The following is a 10,805-nucleotide window of genomic DNA, read 5'->3' on the forward strand; positions in this document are numbered from 1 at the left end:
GGCTGCACGATTCATGGGAGGGAGTAGGAATCGCAGAGGTTATAGGAACTTGCAAAGGGGTGACAGTTCATGACGAGGAGGGGGAAGGAGACGTGGCGATGCTGAAGACGAAACAACAATACCTGTTTTAGATTATGCTTGTGGTTATCGTGACAGGTTTGGGAAACGACATTTTTTTTTGTCCAAGTATTATCGAGTTCAAGGAGGTTCATGTATGGAGCCATTTGATAATCAAACAGGATATGGTTTATCTAACGCTGCTCGCCTCAAGTGGCCCGCACTATTTATAGAGCGGGTACAGCTGGAAACCTTAAGTCGGAAAAATCAACTTAAGGTGCCAAAAGCACGTTCTGTTGAGATCCAAAAGGAAGATCCTGATAATGTTGATCGACTATGTAAAAGACAACAACGTGAGATTTCTCAAATGCGCCGTAGGTTAGCCCGCGATATGCAACTATACATAGTTAAGAAGGATGCCCGGAAGAACATAATAGAACCAAATGTTGCGGCTATCAAGGGTATCATGGAGGATCCTGAACTTGTCTCGGACGCTGAGCTTTCGGATTATTTAGACTCTGAGATTGCCGATTTAAGCGCGAATTAGGTGTTAATTCCTACACTTCGGCAATATTAGGTCATGCATTAATATGTAATGTCTGTGTTAGACTAAGTGTTTCCGTAATGAGTTTGTCAGATTGTCTGCCTAATATTTGTTTGTCTAACTGTTATGTTTATATATTGTGTGTTCAGTTCAGGGTGTCTAGGATGTATGTATTGTGTGTTCAGTTCATGGTATCCATAATATATTTTTGTGGGAGACTTATGTCTGTACTACCTATGTAACTGAAAACTGTTACATTTGCAACTTCAGTTATGTTGTTTTCATGCCTGTATGAGTATTTAATAAATTAGTGACTTCGTATATTATGTATTAAGTTTTATTACAAAAATGTTGACAAAATTTATTTTATGAGAAATACACATTCTCTTAACTTGTTCATCTTCTCAATCGTGACAACCAAAAAATGTAACCATCATTCATTGAATATAACAAATAACGTTCTCATTCTTACAAAAAATACACTACCAATTGAATAAAACAAATAACCTTTACATTCATTCATTCATTGCACAACATCAGTCTTATGAAATAAGTGAAACCAATTGAATCACAATAACATCAACTCCTACCCAATATTTACATTACATAAGTTCCTGTTCGTAATCAGAATTCAAATTACATACAAGTTACATTACATAGCAAAAAATGGAAAAAGTACCATTCGTATGTAAAAAATACGTCACCAAAATTTGAGGTCTTTCTCTTATTCCTTCTTGCTGCAGCTCTCACGGTGGCCTTCGTCTTCTTGGCCTACTCTGCGGTGCTCTTCGCGTCTCACCCTTCACCATTGTTTGTCCAACTGCACAGTGTGTGGGTGTGCTTCGGACTGTAGAGCATGTATATCACCTTCTAACCCAAAACAAAGACAAAAGAAATATATATATATATATATATATATATATATATTTTTAAATGAAAACGGCTAGAAAACGGTTTTACTAAACCGGTTTTCTGAATTACAATATCACATTCTAACCCAAAACAAAGACAAAAGAAAAAAATATATATTTAAATGAAAACGGCTTTAGTAAAGCCAAAATAAATTTCTGAATAACACCTTCTAACCCAAAACAAAGACAAAAGAAAAAAAATAAAATTTTACATGAAAACGGCTTTAGTAAAGCCAAAAAAAATTAATGAATTACATTATCACCTTCTAACCCAAAACAAAGACAAAAAAAAAAAAAAAAAAATTTACATGAAAACGGCTTTAGTAAAGCCAAAAAAAATTCTGAATTACACCTTCTAACTCAAAACAAAGACAAAAGAAAAAAAAAAATTTAACATGAGAATGGCTTTAGTAAAGCCAAAAAAATTTTATAAATTACATTATCACCAAAACAATGACAACATAAAAAAAAATTAAATGAACAATAAAAGCGTGGTTTCAATCCACGTTTATTGTAGTGAATAGTGAAAGCGTGATTCACAATCACGTTTTCTTAAGAAAATAGTGAAAGCATGGTTTAGAACCACGTTTACTTCAGAAAACAAAATTTAAACAATATGCACAGTGAAAGTGTGGTTTGGAACCACGTTTTTTTCAGAAAACAAATTTAAACAGTATGCACAGTGAAAGCGTGATTTGAAACCATGTTTTCTTCAGAAAACAAAATTTAAACAATATGCACAGTGAAAGCGTGGTTTGAAACCACGTTTTCTTCAAAAAAAAATAAATTTATCTTAAAAGCGTGATTTGTAACCACACTTTCTCAATTAAAAGCGTGATTTGTAATAACACTTTCATTATTCATCAAATTTTCTACTCTAAACAGTAAAAATGTAATTTATAATAGGAATTTAACCTAATTTAAAAATTCCGTCCAATAACTTAAAAATTAGTAATTTGTCTTAATATGAGAAAGGCCTCCCCCAATTAGCTTCAATTGGTCAGCTCTCAGTTCGGTGTGGCCCAGAGCCCTCTCTCTCGCTTTCGCGCTCGCTGGTTCACAGGTTGGATTTCTCTTTCTCTCGGTTTCTCAAACTCTCTTCTGTCTCGCTTTCTCAATCTGGAAGAGCTACCTCTTTCTGTCGGTTCCTCAATATCTCTCTTCTATCGGTTTCCCAATCCATCTCGCTCTCTCAATGTAGATGACCTAAAGGTTTATATTTGTATGTAATTTTTTTCTCTACAGAAAATTGGCATTGAAACTCAGAGCAATTACAGAGGTCATCTACCCAACAACTCAATCCTTTCGCTAATCAGCATTTGCTATGGATGTATATAAACTGTCTGAAACTGTTTTGTTAGATAGATGTATTTGTTGGGTTTCTTTAAATTAGTTGTTGTGTTTCCTTAAATTATTTGAAGAGAGAAATGGAAAATCACCGTTTGATCCCAAAGTGATGATCAAAACAGTTACTGGATTCTAATTTATGACCAACCATTTAGATATATTAATAGTTTTGTTCATTTTGTCTCACAAGAGTTATAGTTGTATCTGTGACTTGTAGCTGCTATTTGATGAGTAGATTTATAACATCAATTTCATGGCTTGAGCTGTAACTGTAATGGTTCTTTTGTAATGTGACTCTGATACTTTTAGGCCAGAAAGCCACATTGTTATGTATAATATATTTTTTACATGGCAGCACTTGTGTATGTATATGTATGCTTATAATTGTTTGTATTTTAGTATGACTGTGATTATGGCACTGACCGTGTTTCTATTGATAAGTTGCAGTTAAATTGGCCCAATGCTTAACTTGAATATCTGACTCTGATACTTTTAGGCCAGAAAGCCACATTGTTATATATAATTTTTTGGGTACTCCGTGTAGGTCCTAATAAGTGGATTTATTATCTAATAAGTCCTATGGAAAAAATTTGTTATAAAAAAAGTCACTAATTGTAAGTTTTAGCGACAATTTATAAAAATCATAATAAAAAAAAGTCACTAATTGTCAATTTTTAGTGACATATATAAAAAATTGTCGTAAAAAAATTATTTTTAGTAACTTTTTGATTTTTTACGAAAAGATGTGCAGAAAAGTAGAGAGGTGATGTGACTAGTTTTAGTTGACTTTTTGGCTTTTTAGCTAAAATAGTCAGTCCCCAAACGAGGCTTTCCAACTATTAGGACTTATTGGTAGTTTGCTCTAATTTTTTATATGGCACTACTCATGTATATATATGTATGCTTATAATGGTTTGTATTTTAGTATGACTGTGATTACGGCACGGATGGTGTTTCTATTGATAAGTTGCAGTTAAATTGGCTCAATGTTCAACTTGAAAAATGTGGCGTAGGCAAATGAGGTAATTTTTTGTTTTTTTCATCACCAACTGTAATGTTGTTTTTATTTGCTCGATTTGATATGGTGACAATCAAAGCATTTTTTTATGTGTGTTATTTCTCTTTAGATTTTTTTGACACATGGTGATGCCAAGGGAATCACAATGGAGTTGGAGATGGAGTGGGATGGAAACCCTAATATTGTACTTGATATTAAAACCAGAGTTGGTGTTGGATTACTTATATATACATGTGCTCTTCAATTTATTCCCCATTTCAAATAGTAATCTTGCTTTTGCCTAATTAGACTAGCATGAAATTAGTGTCAGAAATCATATTGACTTTTCTTATAATTTTCCTCATCCAATTTTCCCCACAACATATGACAATCTCTCTCTGAAGGATTTATGAGTGCCTGGAAAATCGGTTATCATGAAACAAAGTAAAGCATGTTGAGTTATTGGAATTTTACTATTAGATCATTAGATGTCATATTAATATTTTGCTTATCTATGTTCATCTAGGTCAAAAACATTGCATTCAGTGGGCTTTTCAGATTAATCTTCAAATAGCTTGTTGACGAATTTCCTTGTTTTGGGGGCAGTTTGTTTATCTTTGTGAGCAAAGGTGAGACTTTTGTAGCTTGTTGCTCTTCTTGTTTTTATGTTTATTATGTATTTGTTATCTTTAGCCCATCTATAAAAACAAGAAAACTTGCCTCAAAAATCAGTGCGTCTAACCCAGGTGAAATGTCGAATTCAGCGTTCTTGAAAATTGCCGAGCAAGATCTGCATCAGTTTGGGCTTCTCCACCAAGCTTTGTGCCACATTGAGCATCTCCAGCAAGCTGTTCATCACCTCTTGCCACCTGTGTTGATGTTGTTCCACAAGTTCTGCTATTTAAAGAAGTGTAAACTGTTGCCTTGCTGCAAATTACTCTGCATTTGGTCCAAGAAACAAAAGAGGCACGACATTTCCTCAACTTCCATATCCCAGTTGCTGTGGCTTCCATTTCTTACTTCCGTTGTCCTATGTTTGCTTCGTTTAAAATTTGGTTTTAGATATCTGGTTACGAGCTTTGTTAGTGCAGACGTTTAATTGAATTTGTTTTTGTTCAAATTAAATGTTCATGCATTTGTGCTTTGGTTTGCAGTCTTTTTTTTACAATTGTTAAATTTTTTGCCCACCAATTGTTTGATTCTATGCTCAAGTGAGAAATTTATCAGAAACAATTGGGACATGGTCACCAAGTGTTTGAATCTGCTTTCACAATTGCAGAGAATTTTTTACTTGCATACAAACATATGGTACATTTCTATACATAAACATACATGTGAATATACATGTGTGTGAACCTCCTATAGAAAGAAAGGAACAGTTTAAAGTTTCTTCTAAAAAGACTAATGACAAAGTTCTCTTATTTTTTTCCCCAAATGATAACCATTCTTCTGTCACTGTCCATATCAAATGTGACAACATATCAAATACAAATCTCTGTAAAGCATTGCACACACTCACTCACACAGAACTCAACTGAGACCCAAATGGTTCTGTTGGTCTCTGAATTTGCAAACACATGTTTTTATCTTGAGTCCCAAACAAAAGAAAATTCTATATAAAATTATGCCAAATAGCATAACAAAGGCAAACCAGCTGCAAACAGGTCTTGTATTGTGGTTGGTTGGTGGACTTTTCAAAAGTATCCCAAGAAGTAAAAATAAAACACACTGTTATCTATTGTCATCAGGTTCATCTACTGTGTTAAGAATGTCAAATTGCTGCGTGTAGTGAAAACACCTCACATGACTGAAAAGGGCCGTCTTCTGAAGCAAATTTAATGGAAATAAAAAAATAAGAGCTTTAAGGCACAATATGGGACAAAACAAACAAGTTGAAGAAGCCACGAACAACTTATCCAAAAATACATTAGAGGAGCTGATTCAACTGAAAATAACCAAACCAAATAGAGAAGAACATTGGCTATATAAATCTACTTTTAGAATTACCAAACCAAATAGCAAATAATTTAACTACTTTTGAACCTACTTAACCCCTCAGTGGCTCTCAATTCAAAAATGTGATCACAAAAGAGAGATTTTCAACATCAGCAAGAATTTCATTGCATTGCTTTTCTTTACAAACAGAGAAGGCATTTGATTGTACCTCTCATATCACTTTTATCTGAACAAGGTACCTACTAATAAATAATATTTGTTTCATGAGTTTACAAAATAATTTTGTCAACTTAGTTTGTGTAGCACTTTCACAAATGCTGGAATTCCAGTTTTAGGTTCCCAAATTCTTCTATTTTTTCTCTGATATTTAAATGATTTACTGAATGCCATTGCGGACTCCTATGTTCTGTTGTTATGTCATTGGGCAGTTTTTTTGAATCACTTTGTTTAGTTTCAGTGTTCTTGGTTGGATAAGTTATTGTAATTTCAAATTTAAATCTGAATTAAAATTTGAAGCTACAACCTGCAGCATGTGAAATTTCCCATTCAAGTTTCTGTCTTCTTTTTCCTTCCTTTTTTTCAATTACTGTTTCCTGTTTTCTTGCTGATCATTAATTTGAAAATTGAAGACTGGATCACATTGATTTGGACACCTTACATCTTGAAGCTTTGGGGATATTCATTTCCCAGACCGCTAACATGTTATTTGGTTGTGACAGAGTTGCAAAAGCTTGTAAGTAATTTATTTATTCTGTCAAAGTGATCTAAAGTTCGAGTTCACAAACTTCACAGGTAATTCATATTGCGTTATTTATTTATTTATTTTGTTTGGTACTATTTGATTGTTTTAAATTTGATTCTTTTATCAAGTGATTTTAATGCATGAATTTATTTATTCTGTTCTTTCAGAAGGAAGAAAAAATGTGAAGAGAATGTTGTGAAGGACATGGAGATGAACAATTTCAAGCTCTGTATGGAGAACATAGTATATGTTGTTATGTTTCTATTCATTGATGTTTTACTTTATTGATCAAATAGTCATGAAGCGAGACTGTTTTATGAACTGAGGTTTCTCTACAATTTAGCATAATTTCTCACCTCACACATGGTTATGCTTTGCCAGATTATTTTCTTCAATACTTTTTTTTTGTTTTTTTTGGTTGATGGTTGTGGGGAATTCTGGCTTATCTAATTCTAAACTAATTTTGGCGGATTTCGATGTGGTCCTACAGTGAAGGAGATCAAACAGAATTTGAACTTTCAATTTCAATAGAATTTATAAGAAAATACCAACCAACAACACAGCAAGCAGTAGTCAAACAACCAAAAACAATCATCAGATATGCCATGCAGAAAAAGTCTATAAGCACTACTCCAAGAAAGTAATCCTCTCCACAATTTAACCTACCAGGGTAGTTTAAAAATTGTAGTAGTAACCAACAAGCAACCAATAAATAGTAATATAATAAGGTGATAACAACAAGAAGGTCGGATTTTATGTTGCTCAATTTGTATTTTCTACAGAAGTTTCCAGTTAATGAACTTATGGAACTAATTGAAGCTTTTGAGAATCCTCGACCTATATGTCTCAGAACCAATACCTTGGTGAAATGTCACGTGCATATTTGCTGTGTTTGAACTTGTAACTTGTTTTATGCTTCTTTGTTGAACATGGTGCAAATTGAATTCAGTTTACTTTTCTGTCTAAAAATGTAGTCACAAGGACGGGAGTTGGCTGGTGTTCTATTGAACAGAGGGGTAAACTTAGACTCGTTAAGCAAGCAGTCAAAAGTAAGATTTACTTTGCTGATAAAAAAAGAGAGTAAGGTTTACTTTAGTTTGACTTGTTGTCCTCTTTGTCATTTTTGTTATATAGTCAGTTAACCTCCTTTTGAATTTGTAGGTTGGACTTCTTGTGTATGACTCACAAGTTTCGATTGGTGCCACTCCTGAATACATTGCTGGTTAGTACACGGTATATTGACTAGCTAACATGATTCTCTTGTTCTTCCTTGTTCCCCAAATCAAACCCCACCCAACCCCTGCAAAAATAAATAAATAAATAAACAAATATATATATATATATATATATTTGGTTTTATGTGGTGTGCTCAGTGCTCATAGTAAGTTTTCTTACAGATGCAAAGTGCAAGCTCCTTTTTGCCAGTGATGGCTCTTGCACCTCAATAGAAGGAAAGAATTGTTGACGTAACTGAACCGTTTCACAAAGACATATTTGCTTGCTGTTAAATCTGAAAAATATGAATTTTGATTTTGATTTAAAAGCACACACGCTCAAGTGGTGAAGATATTATTTCCCAGAACAAAGGTCTTGGGTTTAGATCTCATTCACCTCAATATATAGCCTTATGTAGATAGAATAAAAGTTGATAATTAAAAAGTAGAACCCAAAACCACATTTGACTGCCATACTGATCATGTTCCTTGTCATTGTTCCTGTGTAGCTAAGGAAAGAGAAGGACATCTTGAGAGACTCATAGTCTCAAACTAACCAGAGTAATTTCTTTTCCCTTTTTTTTTTTGTTCTCTGTTTTTGTTGTAGAAAATGACTCTGTAAGCAATTACCCTAAAGTATGTCTCCATTATAAGATATCAGAATTTTAGTTGTTAAGATTTTCTTCCTTGACAACAATGCTTTTACTTCTTTGTTTCATTAATTGAACTTGGTATTGGGATCGTTCTTTTTTAAAGTCACTGCTATGATAGTTGGATTGGCATAAAAAACACACACAGAGAAGGTAGCTAAAGTTGTTATTATTAAGAGATGAATTTGAATTGACAAATATATCCAAACCATTCTTTCGTATATAATTTCTATTTAAATTTTATAGTACCCTCAGTGGATGGTGTAGTGACATGGAACTGAATAGTTTTATTATTATTGTTATTATTATTTTTTTTGAGGAATTTTGAACTCCGCCCCTGATGTAGTTATTGTTATTAAGAGATTAATTCAAATTTATAAATACATAGGTGTAACTTGATGCTTACAGAGGGACGAGGATTTAATAGGTGATAATTGGATGATTTGATACATCGTAGGTGGTAAATTTAGTTTTTGTTTCTATTTATTAAATTTTGTTTGTTATCTTCATTTTTGTTTTGCTTTCATTCCTTCGGTTTTTGGAGATGCATGTCCTTATGCATTTTCATATTCGTTCATTATATTAGTTTCCATTGTGTTATTCATGTTGCTCAACTTCTTTGTATTAATATTATTTTTAAATTTGTTGAAATTCCATAGGGGTGTAACTACTAGCTACTGAGATCATGTAATCAATTATGTCTTTGTAAATGTAATTGGTTTATGTCAACTCATATATTGACTATGGATAATTTTTTTTCATTTACATATCATGGCAGATTCCTAGAGCAAATATTCATTATTTTCTTTCGTTGGATTTCTACACCAGATATGCTACATGATGGGTCGTTACACACACCAAATATAAACACTAAATTATACCAAATTCTTTTAGAATAATGGCAAGGCCAGATATCGATCTACAGGGACAAACGAGAAATTAAACTGATTTAATTGCTAAATTTCTAAATTAATTTTGATTAAAAAGATTGCAGGATATTATGACTAAACAATAATTAAATGAAATTGAATAATTAAATTGACAATTAAAATTTGAGATATTAATTTTTGGGACAAATCCTAGGGCAAAGAATTCACCACCAACCACATAAATGAGATTTAACATCGGCCATCAATTGCAATCCGGTTTGAAATACCAAATATTTCACAACTACAAGTTTGAAATATTGATCAAGAGGGTTGTTGCATTAAATGTACAGGCATGAATCATCCGGAGCAGCACGAGGCGTTTGCTCTAAATTATGGTAGTAACATGACCCGTCTCTCGTAGCAAGACTCGTCTTGTACTTTGAACACAAATATAAAGAAAACTAATGTATGGAAAGTATTAAACAATCGGAGAGTAAAATACTTGAAGAAATGAAAAGAACAATTATTATAAACTTCTAAATCATCTATACATTTATTCAAACCATTTACAATTAAAGCTTAAGAAAAATCCCTTTACATGGTTAGAGTTTCATCAAAACCCTAGAAAAGAAAAGCCTAGCCACTCATGGAGGAGTGGGAAGAGGTGGAAGCCCCCATGAAAGTTCTCCTCGAAGCTTGAGGAAAAATCACTTTCTCTAAACCTTAGCCTCCATTTTCTTAGAATAATTTTTGAACCCTTTTCAGCCCCCTTTTTTCTTCTTTTTATTCCCAACAGAAAAGCCCAAAATTTTCACATATGCAACCCTAGGTGGGCTGCTCGAGCGCCCATGTGGGCCACTCGAGCGGTGGTGGGCTGCACGTGCGGTGAAGCTTGGCCGCATGTGTGGTGAGGTGGTTGGCTTGGCTTTTTCGCTTCTCGCATGGAGAATTTACTTTCGCGCCCTTTTTGATTGAATTTGCTTATTTTCTGCCAAATCTGTACAAGTGTACCAAACAATCATCTCTACCAAATGAACAAAATTGAAAGACAAAAATTGTAACTTAAGTGGCCTAAATGTGGTACCTTTCGGCTTACATCACATCCCCCAACGTACATTTTGCTAGTCCTCAAGCAAAACAAAAGAAATAAGAAAAGTAAAATAACTCTAAGCCACTTTTGTAGGGATCACGATTGCATTTAGCATATGCAACAAGTCTTTTAAACCACAAGGTTAGCCCAAGTGGACGAGTGTAGTCTCATGAGGGTTTCCAGAAATGACACCCACAAATATCAACATATTCATATCTTCTCAACAACAATTAACCACAATACTTCACCTAACAATCAACTTATGTGCCACTGCAGTGTGATATTAAGACATGATGAATCATTGAAGGCACAGTGGGCAAGTATGAAGGAATCTATTGAGCCAAAACCACAATTCAGTTAATACAAAAGTAAAGTATCCTGTACTTGTGAATGCTAGTAGACACATCATCAGGACCCTTGGTGTAAAG

The 10,805-nt window shown here is 33.5% G+C and overlaps 1 protein-coding gene across 35 annotated transcripts; it reads left to right on the plus strand.

Annotated features, from left to right (window-relative positions):
- Positions 1 to 2,461: 2,461 nt before the first annotated feature.
- Positions 2,462 to 8,945, plus strand: LOC114275477 (26S rRNA (cytosine-C(5))-methyltransferase NOP2B-like). Of its 35 annotated transcripts, none has more exons than XM_082922481.1 (9): positions 2,515 to 2,575; positions 3,785 to 3,881; positions 4,383 to 4,485; positions 4,621 to 4,822; positions 6,532 to 6,604; positions 6,722 to 6,783; positions 7,529 to 7,634; positions 7,716 to 7,776; positions 7,952 to 8,444. In XM_082922481.1, exons 6-9 carry the CDS (start codon positions 6,759 to 6,761, stop codon positions 8,000 to 8,002), a joined length of 243 nt encoding a protein of 80 aa, XP_082778607.1. In that variant the 5' UTR covers positions 2,515 to 2,575; positions 3,785 to 3,881; positions 4,383 to 4,485; positions 4,621 to 4,822; positions 6,532 to 6,604; positions 6,722 to 6,758; the 3' UTR covers positions 8,003 to 8,444. The 35 variants fall into 35 exon arrangements, 4 of the variants coding, with proteins under 4 accessions (XP_082778607.1, XP_082778610.1, XP_082778609.1 ...); XR_014365382.1 differs by lacking the exon at positions 2,515 to 2,575 and adding an exon at positions 8,807 to 8,925 and having other exon boundaries at positions 3,745 to 3,881; positions 6,722 to 6,797; positions 7,716 to 7,787; positions 8,278 to 8,329; XR_014365383.1 differs by lacking the exon at positions 2,515 to 2,575 and having other exon boundaries at positions 3,745 to 3,881; positions 6,722 to 6,797; positions 7,529 to 7,603; positions 7,716 to 7,787; positions 8,278 to 8,444.
- The last annotated feature ends 1,860 nt before the right edge of the window (positions 8,946 to 10,805 follow it).

This window comes from Camellia sinensis, chromosome 3 (assembly GCF_055761805.1).
Source record: "Camellia sinensis isolate YWXY chromosome 3, ASM5576180v1, whole genome shotgun sequence".
Taxonomy (NCBI): Eukaryota; Viridiplantae; Streptophyta; class Magnoliopsida; order Ericales; family Theaceae; genus Camellia; species Camellia sinensis.

What these genes read in the sequence shown, in the direction of transcription:
- LOC114275477 (XM_082922481.1), top strand. Translation starts at nt 6,759, where the DNA reads ATGGAGATGAACAATTTCAAGCTCT. An exon ending in TTTGCTGATAAAAAAAGAGA is followed by an intron (nt 7,635 to 7,715) that starts GTAAGGTTTACT and finishes TTGAATTTGTAG; the next exon opens with GTTGGACTTCTTGTGTATGA. An exon ending in CACTCCTGAATACATTGCTG is followed by an intron (nt 7,777 to 7,951) that starts GTTAGTACACGG and finishes GTTTTCTTACAG; the next exon opens with ATGCAAAGTGCAAGCTCCTT.